Raw genomic sequence first — 26,390 nt, 5'->3', positions numbered from 1 at the left:
CTGCTGAACAGCATGGCTTGTCTGTTAAGCTGGTCATTTCAGCTGTGCTTTTCTCTTTCTGTGTTTTTTTTTAGATATCTACATATTCCTTGTTCTCACTCAAGCAAATGAGTATGTGAGCCAGGCTCCCACTTGTGCCTTGGTCTCTCTCTCTCTCCTTCCCTCTTTGTCTCTTCACCACACAAAATCAGGGAGAGATGTAGTGAAAGACTAGAGGAGGCGACGGGCTCTGGGGAAATACAAAGCAATATCCCGACCAGCCGGTTCATCCGCACTGCCCCTTACAATTACAATGCATCTGACAAAGATATTGGGCCCAGATCCCCTGCCATTTCAGCTGATAGGCCCACCTGTCAGTGGCAGGATTTCACAAAAAGTGACCCCAAAAAATTGTATTAGTGCTGCCTTATTGAAAAAGAATGTCAGCAAGAGAACTCACAGGCTAACAATACAGTGTGTGGAGGCTGTCAGTCAGCAGGCATAGAGATATAGTGTGTACAGATTTATTGCTGACATAAAATGGAGACAGATTCGAGTTAAAGAGTGCAGCATAGTACTCCTACTATATTAATGGATGCTTTATGCAACTTTTCACAGAATTTCAGCTTTATTGCTGTACTACTTACATTGTTATGTAGATATTTAGTCATGCTGTTCACCCAAAAATGTGTTTGAATCATATTTACATTACATTTACATATTTTACATTGTTCATCCCAACCCTGTGTTATATTTTTTTCTTCTGTGAAACAAAAATGCTAGATATTAGACAATTTATGAGCTTTTCTACCTCAGTCATATGGGACATTTTTATGTTACATTTTTTAATTACTATTTTAGTTATTTTGGGGAGTGAACTGTTCCTTTAAGATTTCTATGTATTTTATCGGAGGAAACTGCTCAAACGTAAGTGTGTCAGTTTGTTGTGGTATTTTTACAGTTCATGGGATTCAAATCTTCATGGATCAGATTCTCAGAGGATCAGATTCTTTACTAGTGCTTCCATTTCCATTATCAGCTGTGTAACGAAACTGACCAATGGAGTCAACTTATTTCCATTGAGCCTTAAATACTGTACAGTGTCCCAGCCAGGCGCATTGCAGTTTGCAGCAACACGAAAGTCACCTTGGTTTTCTGTATGTATGTAATATATAGTTACAGCATGTGGAACCAATTTTGAACCAGTTAATTTTCACTACTATTTCAGAAATCATGAGATTATTTGATATTATTCTACTGATAGCGCTAGTTTTTTAATGTGAGAAGAAAACAATTTTGCATGTAATTCACATGCAGTCATCTTAAATATATATAGAAATAGAAATATATATTTAGCTATAACTATTATTTATATATATATATATATATATATATATATAGCTGTATAGCTTTAATTGTTTTGTTTAGTTTAGTTTAGTTTTATCAGTACCCCATTTGTTTTTAGAAAGTGAGAAATGGACTTTATTTGTGACAGATTAATTATATTTCTCATTGTTCATTGTCTTTGTTACAGCCCGGGATAGTCACTTGTACAGGATTTAGGACCATGATGCTTCTCGTGGTACCATTATATATAGCCATATAGCTTTATAATTTAGAAATCTTTATATTTTTGTTTGAAACCCCCTGGCTTTGGACAAAATACATTTAAATGGCATTAACTCTTGTTGCTGTATTGGCACCACAGTGATGGTTAGTACGCAGTATAAACCAGTTCCAATCTTCCCATCTGTGAATGAATCTAGCGCTTCTTTGTTCACCAAATAACTTTTATCGCCCAACAAAAATCTGAAATTTTCAGCAGGACCACTAAGTAAATGAAAGCAGCTATTCTGATGGCATTCAGTCTGGTTTATTCATGAGCAGGTCGAGAGCACAGGGCAGATCATTCTCTAACAAGAGCTACTCGTCTTTGTACACACCAAATGGAGGCCAAGGTTCACCGATACAGTCCCTGTTCTGAAAGAGGTTTTGACGCAGGACTGCTGATCTGGAGTCAGATTCCCTCAGTGTGGTCCCTGAATTAGAAATACAGGCTTCAGGCAAAGTCTCTCTTGCTTCCTCTCTACAGTTTTACAAATGAAGTGTTACACTGCATCTGCTGCTGGAGGGTCCCTGGAGAGACTGGTGGGGTGGCACAGATGGGTAATGGGTAATTTTAAGGTGGCCAGGCCACTCAATGTGTACGTTGCCAGAGATTCAAGATTAAATTGAGTGAGTTTCATGAAGGTGAACTGAAGGTTTTCTCACACCACCTGCTCAGAAACAGCCCATGATAGACTAATGGAGAACAAATAGTTATGAAGTTGTTTGTCTTTTGTACTTTAATGTTCCCAAAGCAAAATCTACAATTGTCCAGCTTTCACGACACAAAACCAAAAATAAATAAATAAATACATTTGATTAGGTTGAGCAGCAACACTATTTTGTATTAATGGTAGGGATTCTTTTAAAAACTTTCTAGCCTCTGCAGGAAAGCAAAATCAGGTTAAAATGTGTCTGAAGTGTTTTTTTTGCTGCATGAACTTCATTATGCATTGATTTAAAAATAGAAGTGTGTTCTCTCCAACGCTCTGGTGCTTTGCTGCAAGCAACATTTTCATGTTTGTCAAAACAATAAACACATCCATCTAACCATCTAATTGACATTGAATCCAATTTTTTTGCTGAAAAGACAAATTTCACAGCTTAATGAAGCATTGTTGACGTTTCCTGTAATACTCCATTCAGGCCAAGTTTTTGATTTAAAACCATAAAAATCCCTTCCTTGTTGCAATAAAATTTCTCACTTGCTATAAATAATAACTAATATGCATGTGCATCTTAAAGGTATAGTTTTCCCTCTAAGTAAACTTTAATGTTGCTCCTCAGAAGACAGAAAGTTAGAATGGTTTGCAATAATATGAGGATGAGTATATGATGGATGACAACATTTTAATTACTGAGTGAACTGTCCCTTTCATGAGCACAGATTAGTTAAACATGCAGATTTTTAGTATACACTAACACTCAAAATTTTAGGATCAGTATGTATGTTTTTGAAAAAAGTCCATTGTGCTCATTAAAGCTGCATTTATTTTATCAAAAATACTGCAAAATAGATGCAGTGGTATTGTGAAATATTATTACAATAAAATTATTGTTTTCTATTTTAATATGTTTTATAATATAATTTATTTCTGTGATGGCAAAGCTGGATTTTCAGCATCATTACTCCAGTCTTTTTCTAATATGCTAATTTGGTGCTCAAGAAACATTTCATGTTATCATCAATGTTAAAACAGTTGTGCTGCTTAATATTTTGTGGAAACTGTGATGCATTTTTATATGAATAGTAGATTCTTTGATTAAAAGGAACAGCATTTTTTTAAATAGAAATCTTTTGTGATATTATGATATATATTATGTTTTTACTGTCAATTTTAATAAATTTAATGCGTCTTTGCTGACTAAAAATATTAATTTCTTTGAAAAAAAACAAAAACTCTTGATTTGTAGTGTAAATGACATCAATGTTTAAATTTTTTGCCCAGATAAGAAAACATGACAATCCTTATGCAATTAGAAGTAGGGGTGGAATGGTTCTCTGTAAAAAATCGTACCGTACGGTTCTCCACACACGGTTCGGCACGCACTAGGACCGCGGTTCAACTTAAATCTGACAACGCATCTGTAATATGGTTTGTTATAAAAAAACAACATGTATAACAAACAGGGTTCGGCTAATGCTTCTGTTGATGGATGCACATTCTGGCTTCCCAGTACATTACAACAACAGCGATGGGGGGGGGGGGACAAACGTGGACAAACCATTCACTCAATGCGAATCCGAATGCCGTATGCTGGAATATGAGCAGTCCTTTATTCCACCATCGTGCTGATAGTGCGCGTACACGGGTGAGACCTGAACAGCGCACGTTGATATCTAAATGAAAACTCATTTAAGCCTTGCCAGTTTAAACATTTAAGAGCCAGAGGACACGAGCTCGCACGTAGTAAGGAGATTTGTGCGTGCGCTCATCCGAAGCGCACAAACCCGCGCCTCAGAATGCGCGCAAATATTATGACAAATTCAGACAAAAAATTGTCAATGACCGTCTTGATAAGTTTCATAGCAGACATAGCCAGCTGAACGTACAGTATCAGTGCACTAGATCAGTGCATTCTCTTAAAGTGACAGCACTCTTAATATTAATCATACAGCAACAACAAGGAAATCACTCACTGCTCTTGATTGAATAGCTTTTGTAACTTTAATAAAGATGAATCTTTAATTTATACAGTAAAATATGCAATGCTTTTTTACATTTGATTACTTTATTCAATTTCTGTATCTAAAAACGAATGTTAGACTACCTAAAAAAACCTGAAAATCACTGTTTATTTTTTTTGTATCTTTACTCTATTGTAATTATTTGTGCTGTTGCTTGTAGTTAGATAGATTATTCTTATTGTCTTTATTTTTATTTGGCAGTATAGTTTTTCCCTAAACTTAGCACATACCAAAACCATGACTCTAAAACTGTGATACAAACCGAACCTTGAGTAAGTTGAACCGTTCCAACACTATTTAGAAGTATGTAACCAGGAACCAAAAGCTTTGTTAAGTGCCTTAGTATATACACACATGGAAACATCCACATACAGTAGGCCCCAGTTGGCTTATGTGTGTACGCTTGCCCTCACACCTGTGTGCAGTAACCAAGGTTACAAGGATCAAATGCAGGCACAATCGATCCCTCTTTTTCTCTCCCTCAGATCTGTCTCCCTCAACTGATAAATCCTGTCAGAACAATAAAAAAAATATAAGACAGCTGAGCTTTTCATGAAGTCTCACATGAAAGTTATAAGAGGTAATAAATCACTCCGAATTTCATCAAAGCGACGCATGTGCGTTCCAATTTCAGAGAGCCGGGGTGGAGGAACAGTATTGCTGATTTGATCAGCAGACAAGGAGCAGGACAAGGCGGTGTGTCGTATCCGTGTGTCTTTTCTATCAGCAAGGGCTCGTCGAGGTTTGAAATCTTGAAGAATCCAAACTCTGCATGAGAGCTACTAATATCTCCACACCATTAGCAGGGGAACAGAGGGGAAAAAACGGAAGAAGAGCAGTGTTATAATTAAGGCTTCAAAAGAGTTCATGCATCTGGAGCTAAATATTACATGTAAAGATAAAGTGTAGTAGACATTGATTGGTGTCTTTGTCAATATGATGTGTGTCGATGTGCTTTTACGGGAAAAGAGTGTGGAAAGGGAGGGCTGAGCATGAAGGACTCTTTTAGTATTAGCAGGGACCTCAAATGAGACTGTAATTGCGGAGTTGCTTTGAGAGATGGGTGGCTGAGATGCATAGAAGAAATAGTCTCTTAAACACTCGTCAAGTTGCCTTCCTCCAGCACACCCACACCTTCATTAAGGTCTTGAGCAGTGGCAGCAATTATCAAATGCCGGCGAAGGCAGTCCTTGCTGGACCAAGGGAAGATTGTCAGTAAAGTCCACACTGAATGGACTTCTCAAGCCGTATCAAAATACTCTCCAGCCTTTGTTGAAGAGTTCACAGAAATGCTGTCAATGATTTCCTCATAGTTTGACTGTTTCAAAATCAACAGCAGTTCAGAGTATGAAAAGACAATGCAGAAACTCTAAGTGGATGTGGCGGAAGACGAAACTTGAAATCCACTATAGTATCTATAAAGACAGCCTTTGTGCTTTCAATGTGGAACTAGGCAAAGCTAGACAGTCATTCTTCTCAAACCTTATAAACAGTAACTTAAACAACACTCTGACTCTTTTTGCTACTGTTGAGAGACTGACAAACCCCCCAAGTCAGATTGCCAGTGAAATGTTCTCCGACAGCTAATGCAATGAGTTTGCTTCCTCCTTTTCTGAGAAGATCAATAATATCAGGAAGGCGATTAGCACATCCTCAAGTTATGCAGAGGTCAGACAGATTCGACCGCAATATCAAAAAGAAGATACTATGTCTGCTTTTGAAGAGATTGATAGCAACATTTTGGAAGAAATAGTACAGCACCTTAAATCGTCAACCTACTATCTTGACACACTTCCCACATATTTTTTCAAAAGGGTGCTAAACTGTTTAGAAGCAGATCTCTTAGAAGTGGTGAACGCCTCACTTCTTTCTGGGACTTGTCCAAACTCCCTGAAAACTGCAGTTCTTAAACCCCTTCTAAAAAAAGAGCCTGGGATGGTAATCAAATGGTTCAGGTCATATTTAGAAGGGAGAGGATATTATGTGAGTATAGGAGAGAACAAGCTAAATGATATTCGCTTAAATTCTGATTCTGGCAAAATATCAGTGCTGGTACTACTAGATCTCAGTTCTGCGTTTGACACTGTCGATCATAACATACATGAATGGAGTTTAACATGGAAGCCAGGTTCTTCCACAGAAGAAATTCAATTAAATTTTTTTATTTTAGTATTCTCACAATAACACTTTTTTTGGCTTTACTCTTGAATGTGATATCACAATTTATCCTTACTCCTTTGACTTCCAATGTAAGTTTATGTAAATATTTTACAGAATAAGGGATGAAGCCTAATTTGATTTTCATTATAACAGACGGCATTTTAAAGATTAACTTGAAGGACACCCAGGGCATCCCTTCAATAAATATTTAAATTGATTGATTGTATTTGAATATTGTTCTTCATAGTCACAAATTGTTGACTCCACTAACACCTAAAGTTATTTTCCCAATTTTTCCTTTTTTTCCCCAACCATCATTAAAATGTTGGACATCTCAGAAGCTCATATTGAGTGTGAATTATGCCATGCTGCTCAAATTCGACTGACGAGGAAAGACAAACTCATTTTCCTCTCCCTTAATGAAGAGTGAAATCCTGCCATTTTTTGTTGCTGCTGCTGTGTGCCAACCCATCCTCCCTTCAGACGGAAGCGTTCCAAATACATTTGGAGAGCTTCAGCATAGAGGACTGATGAATCACCAAATAGAGATATTATATTTAGACAGACGTAAGCTGAATTTACACACAGAGCAAAATACTCAGACCGAATCATTGTTATTAATGTGCTGCTCATTAACTATATTTCTGAATCTTTTGTTTATGCTTAGTCCTATCTAATCACATAATACATAAATAAATAGTCTATTAGTGTTAGCTTTGACATTGGTGTTATGTTTGCTTCAGTGAAGGTGGCATTGAGCATCACATATTATTATTTTCCACACTGCAATCTAAGATATTATGCTTTTAACCACTTAGATAAGGGTTAAATTACACTACACAGCCCTGCATCTTGAAAAACAAAATCTCTGATTCAACAAAAAAGTCCCAATATTGCCTTTCCAACATGTACAGTTTTTTTCACAAAAAAGAATGAATACAATCTGCAAAGGTGCTGAGAATCTGTTCAGATACTCCTTTTAATGGCAAATAACTTTATATAAATACAAGTTTATAAATAAATAAGCTGTTTTCACAAAATGTGTAATTTTTTTGTCACTCTTTGGGTATAGTAAAACACCCACATATTGGTCATGTGCACAATTTTTTCTGTCAATGTCTAAGCTTGAAATCAGGATTAGTCATAAAAAATATCTTCAGACTCATTCATACAAGTGAAAATCGGCTGAGAGTTGAACAAATACTTGAACCTGACTCGAAGGAAGATAGGAATCGTGTCTTTGTGGCAGGATTTTGTCTTTTCTGGTGATTAAGGGATAATAACAGGCTTCTTCACCTTACAAATGGTTGTCAAAAGCAAAAATGCTACAAAATGCACATCATATTTTGTGAAATGGTGTGACATTCAAGATCAAAACAGGCACTGTTTTAGAAATTGGTGCCCCAAAGTAAGTAAGAAACAAGTATCGTTAGGGTTAGGGTAGACTATGAATGGCGTGGACTCAACATTATGCAAAATTACCACCAGTTTGAGAACCACTGATATAAACTCCTCCTACTGTTTATGAAGTCCACAAGAGCATAGCTCAAAGGGAACATTCCCCCAGCAGCGTTCGTTGGATCTGCCATGCATGATTAGATGTGTTATTGAACTGATTTCCGAGCTGGAAATGAGTTGGCTTATTTTCATGGGCTTTTCCGATTTAAAGTGTAATTAGACATCTCTGGTATAGTTTATCTTTAGTTTGTGTGTGTGTGTGTGTGTGTGTGTTTGGTCTCGTAATACAATTGGGAGGAAAAATAATAGTATCAGTCCATTTCCGTATAGAAGGAAGTGATTAGCATTAGGTCCTAAAGAGAAAATGGATTTGAAACCATTTCCGCTTCACCAAGCTCTCCTGTTGCCCTTAAAGACAACGTTTCTGCTGCTTAAGAGGGCAGGGAATGTGCTCTTTTGCTCCCTTTTTCTGTCTGTCTCTCCTTCTTCCTCTTATTTGTGGTACAGTAATTATGACTCTGGGGTAAATTCAATGAACAGAATTTAATTTAAAAGAAATATTTGTGTACAGCATCATTAATTCATCTAATGATGGAGCAGAGCATTATAATCAGGCGTGTATCCAGACGAGTGGTGATGGTTTAGGTACCTGAATTGGAGTGCTGAAGCATTATTTTATTATGTAATTTTCATATTTTTAGTGGATCTGGTGCTAAAACATATGTAAATAATGCTATCAGTGGATACAATTAATTATTAAAAGCATTTATTCACCCGCATGTCATTCAAAACCTGGGTTTTGTCAGTGGGGTCAGTGTTGTTTTGGACCCCAGTAACTTTTACTGTATGAACAAAAACTATTTTTGTATATATATCTCCTTTAATGTTCAACAGAAGAAAAAAGTCATGCAGGTTTGTAACAACATGAGGGTGAGTAAATGACGACAGAACTTAATTTCTGTATGAGCTATCCTTTTAAACTACTTTCACACTGGGCCTTGATTCCTAGGAACAACTTTTATGGTAAATTTCTTTGTGAAACAGGCTTTAATGAATTTCCTCTCTCAATTTAGCATTTTTTTTCAAAGGCACATACCAGGTGAAACCCAGGCGTTGTGTTCCGTGCAAATAAACTGTATTTTTTCAATCACACATTTGACATCTGAATGGATTTAAGGGGAAGAGGAGGGGTAGGAGTTTGAATTCCTCCATGATTAGTCATTGTGGATTGCGCAAATATTTTCTTTGCCTTTTCCGTTTGCTTTTTTGAGTAATTCAATCATAGCCGGGTGAGATTTACCTGGAGTCACCATGTTGAATAACACCACTGTCACTTACATTAAACATTTGTCGTAATGCTGCTGCAATAAGCTGGAAGCTTTTTTCCTTCCATTACTGATGGATGAGACTGAAGTTATTATATTCAAAGAGGGAAAAATGATGTTGTCATGATGGCATGTGTTCCCCAGAGTCATTGTGCTGTCTTATTAATATTTATCATTGAGTTGTTTGGCACATGCTCTTATATGACCCAGCCCATAGAGCTGACAGCTGCTAATGTGTTTCAGAATCTACATACAATCTGGTAAACGCCGTATGCCATCCAGTGAGTAGTTTTCACTTGAGAGTTTTAAATTCTGTTTCTTATTTTTACTTCAATAATGGTGAAAGAATATAAAATAATTACTTCTTCAGAAAAAAAAGGTTTCTCCAGCATGTTGTCTAGACACTAAGCTGTTTATTGACTTAGGTCACTGTTGTATTTTTTTTAATTTTGTTCATCACTGTAGCTTTCATGGGGGACTTCCTGTTATAATGTGACCAAAGAATTTGAGTAATTAGGCCCAGACTTGCCCTGTGCAGAATTTCCGGCCCCTTGAAAACAAACCAGAAGGAAACAAGAGGAAAACATTTAATTGTATGTAATGAAGCGATTCCAACACCCACATGCAAGCCACATTGTTCTGTCTTCTCCCAGACAAATTGATTTTTAGTTGAATTACTGACTGTAGAATGTGTTACATGAAGCATTAGTGCATGTAATAATGTGAGGGGAGGAAAGGTCTAGGAAGAAAGAGTAAGGTTTACTCTTCAAGATGGCTGCGTTTAGTAACATGTCCCATTGAATCTTTTCGATTATGTGTTTACACTGTAATAAAACCGAGTTATGACCTCAAACATTACAGTTGCCTGGCATTCAGTATGATAGTTGAAACTTGGAAACATGTCGTATGAACAACCAGTCAGTAATGATACCAATTGAAGTATTCTTGAACCACTGATATCACATGGACTATTTTACCGATGTCCTTGCTACGTTTCTGGACCTGGGAACATTGCATTTCTGTCTGCGGAGGGTCAGAGAGCTCTCAGATTTGATCAAAAATATCTTAATTTGTGTTCCGAAGATGAACGAAGGTCTTCAGGGTTTGGAACGACATGAGGGTGAGTAATTAATGACAGAATTTTAATTTTTAAGAAAGATATCACTGAATGTAAATGAGTCATATGTGGATTCCGTTAGCGTTCTGATTGATTCAGTGAGTTGCTTCAGTGAAAGACTCATCAGATTGATACAAATTAGTAACTCTTGATTTCTTGAGTCTTTTCAAAAGATTTGGTAAAAGAATCAGTTCATAATATTTATTTGTTAGTGGTTCACACTAAGGCCCAATCCCAATTCTATTTTATACCCCTTCCCTTTGTCCCTTGAAACAGAGTGTCAAGGGGTAGGGGTGAAAATATTCCCCTAAGAATTGGGACACCACTACTATGACGTCACACGTCATCATTCGTCGTCTAGCTCCTACAATACACACACCTTTACTGGTGTGCTGGTGTGCATTAAAGCCTTTAATTACCGTTCTATATTAATGCGCTGCTAACTGACACACACACACACATATATATATATATCGGAGATCTCTCACATCCAGGAGCAAAGAAACTTGTCTACGCTGCCCCACGACTTTTATTAATAACAGTTTAAATATTGAATCGCTACATTATATTTTCCAGCAACGAGAGGATAAAATCACTGTTTTTGAAGTAAACTCACTCGTTGTAAAGAGACGCACAGACGCACATACACGCAACTTTCATCTCTCTCTCTCTCGAATTGGCAATATTTGAGAAAAAAGTTTAGCGATTTCTAATTATTGGGGGACTAGCCCCCCCTCAATGTCTATGGTGGTTATCGTCCTGATCAGACATGGAAATATGTAGGTCTGTAATGCTATGACGTTAGCAAACTTTAGCAATTTTTTGCAAACATTCCTTTGAATAACATGACCATAAATATGAACTTGCGATTGAATATAACTTAAAACAAATGATTACTTTTCATTAAAATCTTTATTAATGCCAAAAATGCTCACATTTATGGTTCTTTTTGTTTGCTCGGGCAGCCATGTTGCCGCGGTAGCCGGTTTACGCTGAGATAATTCATACCCCTTCGTTTGAAGTGTGGTCCTGAAAAATCTTTGTTTGAAGGGCTGTCTGGCCCTTCTCCTACCCCTACCCCTCCAAACAAAAGAGAATCGAGACACCCTTACCCCTTCACATGAACGTGCAAAACGGAGGGGAAAGGGGAAGGGCTAAGGGGTAGAAATGGGATTGGGCCTAAATCTACCATGCTGCATGTTTGTTTCGCGTGTGGCTTTTGAGAATAACTCAATAAAAAAAAGAACAATTTTCTTCCATTAATTAGGAGTACACAGTCATTTTCATATAATTCAAACAGCAAACTCAATGGAGCTATTCTGTTTTTTAAGAATATTTTTTAGAATATCAGTTTTTGATATGAGTAAATTATGGTTTGTGGTAAACATTTACTTGAGGACACTTTTCCTGTTTGTTTCCTCTCAACATACAGTAAATGTCACACAGCCATACCTGAAATGTGAGTTTTGAAACCATTGCATGATTTTAAAAATGCAAGTTGCTAGCAAGAGATTCAGCTATCCGATTCATCAAGTTTGTAAACTCACATACTTGCATAGTTGTGGTCTTTATGTAGCAAATGCCAATTAATATCTTGAGTGAGGATCTGCAAGGTCGAGGTAGATTGATAATGTAGTTAATATAGTCAGCTTTTGATCATAAATTTGTTTTAAATTCCGATATATTAGCAACTTTAAGGCAGTGACAACCTTCAGTTTGAACTTGAGCTTCATGATTTAATATTTTCAATAATAGTTTTACTAGATAACATCTCGTCAAATAAGTGGAAGTGCCAGAGAAAGAGGAAAAATACAATATCCTTTTCCCATATGAATGATGTCCACTTACTGAGAGGGGTCATTACTCGCCAACGAACCTCAAGGTTATGAAGATAAATCACTTATTCTAAACATTAGGACTCCTTCCTGGACTAATTTCCTGGTCTCTGTGGTTCATGGCTGTTTAAAGTGTCGAGTCATCAAATTTAAGGACTCTTTTGAGAGTTTCATCCCTATCAACGAAAGGGTAATGAGATCCAGCACCTTGCTGATAATCACACACCGGCCAGAACTTGGCATCACCAGCCTCACCAGTCAAAACCGGGAACTTCCTAGCCACTTACATGCTTATCAATGTCTAATATAATTGCATCTTTCGACTTAGGGGTCTGGATTGGTTTCATATATGTGGGAGTTATAGACATTTTTGTGTAGCTGTCAAATGGACTTTTCGCTTTTCCACTGCATGTTATGGCACGGTACGACTCGGTACAGTTCACTTTTGGGGGGTTTTCCACTGGGTACAGTATCTGGTACCTGGTACTTTTTTTAGTACCACCTCGGTTGAGGTTCCAAGTGAACCTTACCATTACCAAGTTCAGTGACGCAGATAGTGAGAGTATCGTCACTACCTGCGTCACTGAACTTGCGACACAGACACAACAGAACCGATAGATATAAATCAGCACAGCCAGCGAAGGATCGAACGCAACTGTTTTGAACAAGCGCACCTTTTTTAACAACCAAAAAGTGTCTGTTTCGATGTCTGTTGCAGAAGTATAGACGTTCCTCTCGTTGATAGCAGAGGAGCGGATCCAGCGAGAGCTTGATGGGGCGACGCGGAATGAAAAAGTTTTTCAGGAGTCGCGGCAATAGAGGCGGCACAACTATAACGACATGTGAATAATCCCGCACACTCTAAAGAGGTACTAAACTGTAGTGGAAACACAAACCGAGCCATGCCGTGCCGTTCCGTACTGAGCCGTGCCGAGCCGAGTCGTACCACGCAGTGGAAAAGCACCAATAGATTCAGTAGTTGTAGATGATTCTCAAGGGCACTGGAGATGTTCACACAATTTGTATGTTAAATGTGAATGGAACATGAATTAGTGCCATTATTGTTTTATTTATTTAACATATTGATGTAACGTACACTAATATTCAAATTTTGGGGTTGATAAGATTTTTAAATGCTTTTGAAGGAAGTCTCTTATGTTCATCAAAGCTGCATTTATTTGATGAAAACTACAGTAAAACTGTAATATTATGAAATATTATTACAATTTAAATAAAAATTTTGTGTAGGAACCTTTTGTAAATATAAAGTCCAGAAAACAGCATTTATTTGGGCATTGGACATATACAGTCATGTAAAAAGTTAGGACACTCTATTGAATGGTTTTCGGTATCAGGACATAATAAAAGATAATCTGGTCCTTGGCAGGTCATAAAATTTGGAAAATAAAACCTCAGATGAACAACAACACATGACACATCACACCGTGTCATTATTTATTTAACAAAAATAAAGCCAAAATGGAAAAGCCATGTGTGACAAAGTTAGGACACCCTATGATTCAATTGCTTGTAGATTAAAGTTTTGCAGTAATAACTTGAAGTAATAATTTTCTGAATGACTTTATCAGTCTCTCACATCATTCTGGAAGAATTTTGGCCCACTCTTCTTTACAACATTGCTCCAGTTTATATTCAAGTTTATGCACAGCTCTCGCCACAGCATTTCAGTCAGGATGAGGTCTGTACTTTGACTGAGCTATTGAAACACCTTGATTCTTTACTTCATTCTTTTCTTTTCAGCCCTTCTGTTGTAGATTTGCTGCTGTGCATGGGGTCCTGTTGCATGATCCAATACTGGCCCAACTTTAGCTGTCGGACGGCTGGCCTCACATTTGACTCTAGAATACTTTGGTATACAGAGGAGTTCATGATCAATTCAATGTCTGTGAGGTGCCCAGGTCCTGTGGCTACAAAACAAGCCCAAAATCATCAGCCCTTCACCAGCATGCTTGACTTTTGGTATGAGGTGTTTGTGCTGATATGCTCGTTAGGTTTTCACCAAATGTGCTGCTGTGCATTGTGGCCAAACATCTCCACTTTGGTCTCATCTGTTCAAAGGACATTGTTCTAGAAGTCTTATGGTTTGTTCAGATGCAACTTTGCAAATCTAAACCGTGCTGCCATGCTTTTTTCAGATAGAAGAGGCTTTCTTCTGGCAAGCCTTCCAAACATGCCATACTTTCCCCATATTTTTCTTACTGTATTGTCATGAATTTTATAATTTAACATGTTAACTGAGGCCTGTAGAGTCTGCGGTGAAGTTCTTGGGTTGTCTGCCATTTCTCTGAGCTTTACATGGTTTGGCCTTGTGGTGAATTTCCTGGGACATCCACTCCTGGGAGGATTGGTGTCTGTTTTGAATGTCTTCCCCTTGTGAATAAACTTCCTCACTGTAGAATGATGGAAATGTTTGATGGAATTGGTCAAATTGTTTGCAAATAGCCGTAGTACTCTTCCCAGATTGATGGCAGCAACAACTGCTTCTCTAAGATCATTGCTGATGTCTTTCCTTCTTGGCATTGTGTTAACACACACCTGAAGGCTCCAGACCAGCAAACTGCCAGAACATCTGCTTTTAAAGAGGTGCTCACACTTGCTGAAGATCAGTTCATCAAAGGCATTTGATTAGCAGAGCCTGACTTACCCTCTTAATTCCTATGTTAACAGTAATGGTGTCCTAACTTTGTTACACATGGCTTTTCCATTTTGGCTTTATTTTTGTTAAATAAATAATGACACTGTGTGATATGTCATGTGTTGTTGTTCATCTGAGGTTTTACTTTCAACATTTTAAAACGTGCCAAGGACCAGATATTTTTTCACATGACTGTATATATAAATGTCTTTATTGTCACTTTTGATCAATTTTATGCATCCTTGCTGAATAAAATCTTGCTGACTTATATAGTGTATTTTCTTAATGACATGATCGATATAGGCATTATCTATATCTTATCATTCAGGTCCAGCTGCCATTCACAGTGTGACTTTTCTGCTATTGCTCACATTCACAATATGCTTTAAGACAACTGTGAGAAGCTCAAGGGAAGCAAAAGAGACTTTGTCTGCCAATTTTGATCTTTAGATAGTGTTTCTTTAGAAAAATCATCACTTACACACTATTTGATCTCGTATTTTGTAAAATTTGTTTCTACTGTTTGTTATTTTCACCTCCTTTTTTCAAGGATGCCTCTCGGGAACAAACGTCCCCGAGTTCTAGTTCTTTTCCTCATTTTTTTTAATGACAATAAACAACGTAGTTGGAATTTTAATTTTGGTTGTAATGTTTTGAAAGTCTGAGGGACCGTGTTTATACGTGAGGTTTGTGGAAGGATATCGGTCTCAGGCAGAGGAAGTTCTTCTTCAGGAACACAATGCAGACAGGCACACTCAGGCTAAATGAATTATCACGGGGCTATTTTTAAGCTAAAGTGTAAATGCAGTAATCCTCCAAGCAGGAGCTGAGAAGAGCCTAAATCCAGTGGCACATCAGGGAATATTCCTCATCTCTGCTCAATCTCTCCCCCTCTCTCGTACTTTGTGTGTCATCATTCTCATTTTAAATTAGGGAAGGTGTTTTTATTCCCTCTCATGTGAACGCTGAATGTAAATTCCATTAAAAATATCAGTACCCCACACATCGCAAAAGAACAATTGAAGTTAATTGATTAAATATTAAAAGACAGTTAAAATGTCATTGCAATGGCGCCACCATTGTCAGAGCCAGATTGGGAAAAACTCACTTCCTGATAGCATTGTTGGTTTGCACACGCATTGTTTAGGACCCAATTCACTAAAGGAATCTAAATATGTCTACCGTTGTTCTGCTTTTTTTAATCATTTGTTGAATTATGGATCACCTGCTTTTAATTGACACTAATAGCACAAGGTGAAATCTATAGGCCTTATATGCATATGTGCACTGAAAAGAATGACACTCACTTTATTTAAACACAACACAGTGCTATTTTAGTATACATTTAAAATGGATTGCAGGTGGTTTGTGAACAAAAAAGTGGTGCAAAGTTTTTAACATTTACCCCTGACTGTTCCTTTGTGGCTGTTGCACCTTCTTTAGAGAGTTTGTTGTATTTTTGTGTAAGATTCAGCCTTTACTAATGAAATCTAATAGCGCATAATGGTGTGCTGTTAATCATCAGCTGAAGGTTGGTTTTACAAGGTTAACGATGGCTGGGAGAGTGTATTCTCATGTGGGCTCAGGTCCTTGGGTATTTATCAATGTCAGTTAAGGGCGAGCGGCATGCTCCATTGAAACTGCGGCCATAAACTGCTACAGCATCCCTATTGGAAAAGTTACAAAGGTCTTTGGAACCGTTCATGGACTTTTTGTAAAACTTGTGAGAAGCTGTGCTAAGTTTTTGCATTTGATTTTTAATGTTTTTCTGTTTTTATTTTAGTAATTTGCATCGTCTTACAGTAACAATTGCTTATAGTCATGAATCTCTAGATGGTGTAGGCTGATAGGTCCTTTAAATGCACTCTGCTAGCTATCACATCATTTCCTACTCTGATTCTACTGATGAGACTGTTGCTCAGCATTTAAATAGTCAGGTTCAGTGCTTGCTGTAAGCTGGTCCTGCTGTGAGCTATCAGAGTTCCTCCTAAATCCTCCACTTCCCCCAGCTCCACCTGTCTAGATCTGCGACAGGATTTATGTATGCCTAATGCCTATATTTACCATATATATGAGAAAGAAAAGTAGAGAAACTAGGAGAGTAGGCTGTAGAAGTCTAATTTTGTTCATCCCCTTCTCATCATTTCATGATTCGCAAGTCTTCACTGCCTTGTGGCCTGCAAATCATAGGATACTGTTGTGCAGGAGAGAGGAGTAAAGGCATGGGAGATGCACAGGCATTTGATGTGAGGCACAACAGAGCAAATGACTACATAAATAGACCCATTTATTTCACCTAGTACAGATACGGCGATCTTTTGTTTGTTGTTGGAAATCAGGGCAGAGAGAAGAAAACGTATAAGTTGCAGCAGAACAGGACGACCTATTTACGCCTTTGCAGTGTACAAGGAAGAATGCATTGAACATGTTGTACTTACTGTAAATGTGGTAGTCTGTAAATGTTTTTTCCTTGCAGGCAGAAATTGCAGAACTATACAGGGTACAGTGTGACAGATGGGACCTATGGACAAAAAATATATATGTGTGTGAACAGAACAGATGCTGCATTAGGGTGTAACTAGTGATGCGGACATAAATTCATCAAATTCAAATCTCTTGAAAATAAACCTCAGATGACATTTTGAGGATGAATTGATCACGTTATTATTTGAAAATGAATGATAAATTGGCATTCCAGCCATGCTAAAATACATATTATTGCTTCAAGCTGAAATTACTCTGTAGGATGATATTTTATTATGGAATTTATGTATGGGTCACGAGCTTGATGGGTCTTCTTTAATGTGCTATTTTTTATATAGTTAATAATTTATATTAACTGTTGATACAATTTAAAAGTTTGGGGGTAAGATTTTAAAATAAGAAATTAATACTTTTATTCAGCAAGGATGCATTAAATTGATGAAAATTGACAGTAAAAAGATTTATAATGTTACAAAAGACTTCTGTTTTTATATATATATAAAATGCTGGGTTAAATACAGCACGGCACTGGGTAAAATATGCACAAACTCAGCGATTGGGTTCTTTTGACCCAACGGTTGGGTTATTAAATGTTTAACCCAACCTTCTGGATACTAACCCAAATGATGGGTCAAAACAACCCAATTGCTGGGTTTGTCCATATTTTACCCAACGCTGGGTTGTATTTAACCCAGCATTTTTTTAGAGTGTACAAATACTGTTCTTTTATTAATTTTTTATAATTTGTACTGAAATAATAAGCAGCAAAAATGGTTTTCAACATTGATAATTATAAGAACCATTATTAATAATTGAGCATCAAATCAACATATTATTTTTCTACTAAAAACAGTAATGGCTGCTGAAAATTCAGCTTTGCCATCACAGGAATAAATAACATTTTAAAATATTATTTTAAATTGTAATATTTAATAATATTACTGTTTTCACTGTATCTTTAGAAAAATCATCACTTACACACTATTTGATCTCGTATTTTGTAAAATTTGTTTCTACTGTTTGTTATTTTCACCTCCTTTTTTCAAGGATGCCTCTCGGGAACAAACGTCCCCGAGTTCTAGTTCTTTTCCTCATTTTTTTTAATGACAATAAACAACGTAGTTGGAATTTTAATTTTGGTTGTAATGTTTTGAAAGTCTGAGGGACCGTGTTTATACGTGAGGTTTGTGGAAGGATATCGGTCTCAGGCAGAGGAAGTTCTTCTTCAGGAACACAATGCAGACAGGCACACTCAGGCTAAATGAATTATCACGGGGCTATTTTTAAGCTAAAGTGTAAATGCAGTAATCCTCCAAGCAGGAGCTGAGAAGAGCCTAAATCCAGTGGCACATCAGGGAATATTCCTCATCTCTGCTCAATCTCTCCCCCTCTCTCGTACTTTGTGTGTCATCATTCTCATTTTAAATTAGGGAAGGTGTTTTTATTCCCTCTCATGTGAACGCTGAATGTAAATTCCATTAAAAATATCAGTACCCCACACATCGCAAAAGAACAATTGAAGTTAATTGATTAAATATTAAAAGACAGTTAAAATGTCATTGCAATGGCGCCACCATTGTCAGAGCCAGATTGGGAAAAACTCACTTCCTGATAGCATTGTTGGTTTGCACACGCATTGTTTAGGACCCAATTCACTAAAGGAATCTAAATATGTCTACCGTTGTTCTGCTTTTTTTAATCATTTGTTGAATTATGGATCACCTGCTTTTAATTGACACTAATAGCACAAGGTGAAATCTATAGGCCTTATATGCATATGTGCACTGAAAAGAATGACACTCACTTTATTTAAACACAACACAGTGCTATTTTAGTATACATTTAAAATGGATTGCAGGTGGTTTGTGAACAAAAAAGTGGTGCAAAGTTTTTAACATTTACCCCTGACTGTTCCTTTGTGGCTGTTGCACCTTCTTTAGAGAGTTTGTTGTATTTTTGTGTAAGATTCAGCCTTTACTAATGAAATCTAATAGCGCATAATGGTGTGCTGTTAATCATCAGCTGAAGGTTGGTTTTACAAGGTTAACGATGGCTGGGAGAGTGTATTCTCATGTGGGCTCAGGTCCTTGGGTATTTATCAATGTCAGTTAAGGGCGAGCGGCATGCTCCATTGAAACTGCGGCCATAAACTGCTACAGCATCCCTATTGGAAAAGTTACAAAGGTCTTTGGAACCGTTCATGGACTTTTTGTAAAACTTGTGAGAAGCTGTGCTAAGTTTTTGCATTTGATTTTTAATGTTTTTCTGTTTTTATTTTAGTAATTTGCATCGTCTTACAGTAACAATTGCTTATAGTCATGAATCTCTAGATGGTGTAGGCTGATAGGTCCTTTAAATGCACTCTGCTAGCTATCACATCATTTCCTACTCTGATTCTACTGATGAGACTGTTGCTCAGCATTTAAATAGTCAGGTTCAGTGCTTGCTGTAAGCTGGTCCTGCTGTGAGCTATCAGAGTTCCTCCTAAATCCTCCACTTCCCCCAGCTCCACCTGTCTAGATCTGCGACAGGATTTATGTATGCCTAATGCCTATATTTACCATATATATGAGAAAGAAAAGTAGAGAAACTAGGAGAGTAGGCTGTAGAAGTCTAATTTTGTTCATCCCCTTCTCATCATTTCATGATTCGCAAGTCTTCACTGCCTTGTGGCCTGCAAATCATAGGATACTGTTGTGCAGGAGAGAGGAGTAAAGGCATGGGAGATGCACAGGCATTTGATGTGAGGCACAACAGAGCAAATGACTACATAAATAGACCCATTTATTTCACCTAGTACAGATACGGCGATCTTTTGTTTGTTGTTGGAAATCAGGGCAGAGAGAAGAAAACGTATAAGTTGCAGCAGAACAGGACGACCTATTTACGCCTTTGCAGTGTACAAGGAAGAATGCATTGAACATGTTGTACTTACTGTAAATGTGGTAGTCTGTAAATGTTTTTTCCTTGCAGGCAGAAATTGCAGAACTATACAGGGTACAGTGTGACAGATGGGACCTATGGACAAAAAATATATATGTGTGTGAACAGAACAGATGCTGCATTAGGGTGTAACTAGTGATGCGGACATAAATTCATCAAATTCAAATCTCTTGAAAATAAACCTCAGATGACATTTTGAGGATGAATTGATCACGTTATTATTTGAAAATGAATGATAAATTGGCATTCCAGCCATGCTAAAATACATATTATTGCTTCAAGCTGAAATTACTCTGTAGGATGATATTTTATTATGGAATTTATGTATGGGTCACGAGCTTGATGGGTCTTCTTTAATGTGCTATTTTTTATATAGTTAATAATTTATATTAACTGTGATACAATTTAAAAGTTTGGGGGTAAGATTTTAAAATAAGAAATTAATACTTTTATTCAGCAAGGATGCATTAAATTGATGAAAATTGACAGTAAAAAGATTTATAATGTTACAAAAGACTTCTGTTTTTATATATATATATAAAATGCTGGGTTAAATACAGCACGGCACTGGGTAAAATATGCACAAACTCAGCGATTGGGTTCTTTTGACCCAGCGGTTGGGTTATTAAATGTTTAACCCAACCTTCTGGATACTAACCCAAATGATGGGTCAAAACAACCCAATTGCTGGGTTTGTCCATATTTTACCCAACGCTGGGTTGTATTTAACCCAGCATTTTTTTGGAGTGTACAAATACTGTTCTTTTATAAAATTTTTATAATTTGTACTGAAATAATAAGCAGCAAAAATGGTTTTCAACATTGATAATTATAAGAACCATTATTAATAATTGAGCATCAAATCAACATATTATTTTTCTACTAAAAACAGTAATGGCTGCTGAAAATTCAGCTTTGCCATCACAGGAATAAATAACATTTTAAAATATTATTTTAAATTGTAATATTTAATAATATTACTGTTTTCACTGTATTTTAAACAAATAAATGTGACATTGGTGAACCTTCAAAACCATAAAAAAAATATTTTCAACCCCACATTTCAAATGTTAGTTTAGGTTATATCAATATGTGACCCAACGGTTGGGTTATTAAATGTTTAACCCAACCTTCTGGATACTAACCCAAATGATGGGTCAAAACAACCCAATTGCTGGGTTTGTCCATATTTTACCCAACGCTGGGTTGTATTTAACCCAGCATTTTTTTAGAGTGTACAAATACTGTTCTTTTATTAATTTTTTATAATTTGTACTGAAATAATAAGCAGCAAAAATGGTTTTCAACATTGATAATTATAAGAACCATTATTAATAATTGAGCATCAAATCAACATATTATTTTTCTACTAAAAACAGTAATGGCTGCTGAAAATTCAGCTTTGCCATCACAGGAATAAATAACATTTTAAAATATTATTTTAAATTGTAATATTTAATAATATTACTGTTTTCACTGTATTTTAAACAAATAAATGTGACATTGGTGAACCTTCAAAACCATAAAAAAAATATTTTCAACCCCACATTTCAAATGTTAGTTTAGGTTATATCAATATGTTAAACTAATTGCACTGATTCATGTTCCATTCACATTTAAGCAGTACACTCTCCACTGCTGCAGTTTCTGATCCAATCAAATGGGGAAGAATAGAACTACAATAATCTAACTTCGGAGTTTGTGAGCATAGCCTCGGGTCATTTGCGGAAACAGAAGTTGTGCATGTCAGAGACATCGTAGAACCCTTCCAGTCGTCCAATCAGAGCACATCTTGGCTGTACTACAAAGGGAAGAGCTGTCAATTTTTGGTGGAGCTGCAAAAGCTCAGGGTTATGTTAGGCAAGGAGGAGAATCTGGCGTTGAGGCAGGCGAGGGTTGTGCTATGATTCAATAACACTGGTAAGAACTCATTATGAATGCATAGGTAGCCTCCAGCTTCTGTTTCTCCTGAGCTTTCCAGGATTCCTGGCGCTCCATTTTTCTCTCTCTTCCTCTCCACTCTCTCCCACACCATTCTCATAGCTCCTCGACTGATGTATTTGAATCCGATCTATCGTTTCGACTAATGCTGAGAAAAACTGATGTGAAATAGAGAAGGGAAAAGAACTAATGTCATCTTTTTCCCCCTTTAATGTGCTATAAATCACATCAAGGAAAGGTTGCATTGATAAACATCTGGTTCTTTTGTTAGGGGTTCAAGTATTTTATAAAAGCAGGCTTGCTGCACTGAATCCAAGCTACAGGAATGCAGGTTTTTCATCGAGAGCCCAGCAGCAAGAGCAGATCTCATTGTTTCAGAATTGCCTTGCACAGAGAGACAGAGAATGGAGCGGGTCCGCGGTACAGTTCTCCTGCTGTCACATTCAGCCTGTGATAATTAATCGGAGAGAAGAGAATGAATCAAAAGAACGGAAAAGGGGAATGACTCATTTGTAGTGTTTTTTTTCTCAGCTCTTGTTCAGTCTGGCTGAGATCACTCTGTTAAAGGGTATCCGTTGAAATTGTGATACAGTGATATTGTTCTAGTTTCAGACATCCAGGTTCAAGGTTGACAGAATCATTTTCAGTAGAAGAAATGCAATAGACCATTTTTGATACAATTAAGAGTGCATGATCTAAAATTACATTTAAAACCCCTTACAAAAATATTACTATTATGTGGTGATGGTACTGAATGGTTGCCATATTTATATACCAATCTGGCACCTCAAGAATACCATGGTACTACCAAGGCAAATGTCCGTGTGTGTGTGTGTCTGTGTGTGTGTGTGTGTGTGTGTGTGTGTGTGTGCATTTTAAAAAGTGTATTTACAGGCTACTTTAATCCAACACTTACAAGTATCAAGAAATACCATGGTACTACCATATTGTTTGACATTTACCACAGTGGTTTTAAGGTGTTTTTATAAGTACCTCTGAGTACTACCTTCCCTTACAAAAATTATTTTTATTATAGTAAAACTGTAGGATCCATGTTTTTGGCGTATTGATTACCATTTGTATAACCACATTTTTATCATGGTTTAACTATTTTTTCATAAGGGTAGCATCCATAAAATACATGGTATTCCCATGGTACTTGTTACTTTTTTGTTAGTGAAGATGTCTTTACTGTACATCAGTTTTATTCATTTTTTTCTATGATGTTGATGGCCGTAGAGCAGTACCCTTTGGCTAGATGTAGAGATGATTGTGTTTGTGTGTGTGCGTTGTTGTGTGTTTAAATATGTACCTGTCTCTGTGCAGCATGTCAACACTCCTGACCAGGAAAATTCCTGACCTTGATTTGCAACAAACAAAAACAAAAAACGGGCGGCTTTATCGTTCAGCTGAACCTCCAGAGCCACCTCCCTCTTCCCCCTTTTTCAACAACAGCGTCGTATGCGGCTGTTTGGGATGGAGAGCCTGTGTACACTGCTTTGACAGCTTGTCAGGCTATCCCATGATAATGAATTTCAAATGCTAGATATGCTCTCTGTAGCCAGCAGCCATTGTGTTCTTGGACTGTTTGTGCTCTAACAGTGTGATCTACATGGGCTCATGTAATGTGTGTGTGTGTGTGGATGCTTAATACAAGCTATAACACACCGTGATTCATACATAAGGTTTATTATGGTAAATTCATACTCATACCACTATCTGAATGTCACAGATGTCACATGCCAGTTAAATCGTGATGCATATCGTACTTTGCTTTTGGCTCTTCATTTTTGTCTTTGTCTTTTTCTCTCTTCTCCCTGTCTTTCACTTCTAAAGGTCAGATGAGCTTCTCTGAGATACTGAATGCTGGGATAGCTATCGATTCACCACTGTAACCACCATTTTGTGTTTTCTTTCTCTTCCTCTTTTTCCATCTTCTTGCACTCTGTCTCTTTTATTCTCTTTTCGATCTGGACTCTTTTTATGTACATATCAGTTCATTCGTTTGTTTCTACACATGTGCTTTATGTTCTTCCCCTCATTTTTATTCCCCCTTAGTATGTACTTCTCATTTACTTTCCATCTCAGGTTTCATCTCAGATGTTTCACATAAAATTCTCCTTTAGGAGAATAAAAATAGAAGCAAATTGTTGACAGTGAGAATATAGAGCTTTAATGTGGCGTTAATTTAATATAAAATATAATCTTATTTTAATATTGAATATAATATACTACTAATTAATACTATTAATTTCTAGTAGTTGTTTGATGAGAAATATTTGAGTTCATCTTGAAATATCTATTGACCGAAGGTTTTAGCATCTTGACAAAACTGAGTGCATCTTCTTTTTATACATAAATCTGATTAATAAGTGGGACATTGTTGAGATATTTTCTGATCCACTAGAGTAGTGAAAATAGGGTTCTTTTTCTCAGTAGGAAAGTCTTCTTTTGCTCTACATTTTATTTTAATTGGGCTTTTAATGCTAATAGGAAACTCTTTTATTGCTTAATGCATAATGACATTACGGTTTTCTACTTGATGTTAGAACATGGCAGAGTTTTTCTCTCATTCAGGAGGTCATAATTCATACTAAAGGTGTTCAGTGGTGTTCAGTTCTGGGCTTTATGCAGGCCGGTCAAGTTCTTCCACTCTAAACTCTATATGGACCTCGCTGTGTCATGGGACTGAAAGGGCCCCTGTTTTGTCTTAACTGGAATTAGGAAGTCTAGCCAAACCCATTAATTAGAGGGCACATACTTTTGGCCAAGTATCGTATTAAAGATATCTTATTTACGACAATCCTCCACTCCCTTATTCTCAGCAATCTCCTCTGAAATGTCTCTGTATTAATTTTCTGTCCATTGTTTGTGTTTGTGTTCCTCATGTCTTTTCTTCCTTCTGTGTTTTTCCTCTGCAGCCTCTCTGGAGAGTTCACCGTAACTTGAGCATTCCAGGAGATCCTCCGTTCCTTGTCCATCTTCTCAGACATCCACAGCACACACCAGAATGCGGTCTTCCTTCAGTCTACTTCTCTCAAAACTCTCCTAAAGCAGATCTAGACCCTCCCTCTGATCAAAACAATCCTAAAAAAGACCCAACTGATCTTCAGTAGCTCTTTACAGCATATCAGTTCCAAATTCGAAGAATCGCCTGGACTACTGATGTTCCCTTTTGGACAATGTAAAAGACTTGCTGCTGAATTGTCTTGTTTGTTGTATGTAATCCTGAAGTGTAGCACTTTAACCTCTTTCTTCCTGCCAGTGTTCAGCACACACAGCCTGTTAGCAAATCTGACTAGCATGATGTTCAATGACACGCCCTGGACTTCCTGCAGATCGATCGATCTATCTATCTATCTATCAATCTATCTATCTATCTATCTATCTATCTATCTATCTATCTATCTATCTATCTATCTATCTATCTATCTATCTATCTATCTATCTAATCTAGGTAGCTAGGTAGATAGCTATCTGGCTAACTAGCTATCTAAATGGGTAGCTATCTAGCTAATTAGCCATCTATAGCTAACTTGTCTATCTATTTAGTTAACTAGCTAGCCAATTAGCTCTCTGTATAGCTAACGTGTTTATCTAGCTAGCTATCTGTTATTGAAATATACATTTATAGCTAGCTATGCAGCTTATTAGCTATCTAGATAGGAAAACAAGCTGTCTAGCTAGCTTTCTTTACCTGTAAACATTCGAAATAGCAACATGTGGACTCCACCCTTTGCACGTCTAAATATTACTGGTCTTTTCCTCTCTCTTGTGTCTGCCGTCTCTTAGTATAATGTAAACCGTCTGGTCAGCTTGCTTGGTTAGTCGTCTTTATGTCTTTGTATGTCCCCGAGCTTGAATTCCTTCGCCATCCATCAAAAGCTGAACTGAACTGCACTGTGACTGTGACCAGGTCTCTTAAAAAGACAAGCTCACCCTTCCACAGTGAGCTGTGTTCCACCCCAAATCCTTCTTTCATTGCCGGACCAAATGCATTATACTGTCATCTCTTGATCCGGAGCCAATCTTGGGGTTCGACTCATGGTGGAATTCAATTAGAAGGCAGGATGAAGCAACTGAGCTCGGAGCTGTGAAACTGCAAAGAATCAGAAATGGGAGACGATTCTTCTTTCTTCTTTTTTTTGGTTATGAAGGCAGGAGAAAGAAGGGGAAAAATAGATGACATGTCTCTCTG

General features: G+C 37.1%; 1 protein-coding gene across 1 annotated transcript in view; it reads left to right on the top strand.

Moving 5' to 3' along the window:
* Positions 1–25,561, top strand: part of LOC107591970 (sterile alpha motif domain-containing protein 12-like) — a 94,611-nt gene extending 69,050 nt beyond the window's left edge. Inside the window, exon 5 of the mRNA XM_016281268.1 lies at positions 25,114–25,561. Coding sequence (XP_016136754.1) covers positions 25,114–25,136 — 23 coding nt within the window. The 3' untranslated portion in view covers positions 25,137–25,561. The remainder of the gene's footprint in view (positions 1–25,113) is intronic.
* Positions 25,562–26,390: the final 829 nt, after the last annotated feature.

This window comes from Sinocyclocheilus grahami, unplaced genomic scaffold, assembly GCF_001515645.1.
Source record: "Sinocyclocheilus grahami isolate Dianchi unplaced genomic scaffold, SAMN03320097.WGS_v1.1 scaffold149.1, whole genome shotgun sequence".
NCBI lineage: Eukaryota > Metazoa > Chordata > Actinopteri > Cypriniformes > Cyprinidae > Sinocyclocheilus > Sinocyclocheilus grahami.
Note: the sequence above shows the minus strand (reverse complement) of the source record. Positions and strands in the feature narration are given on the sequence as shown.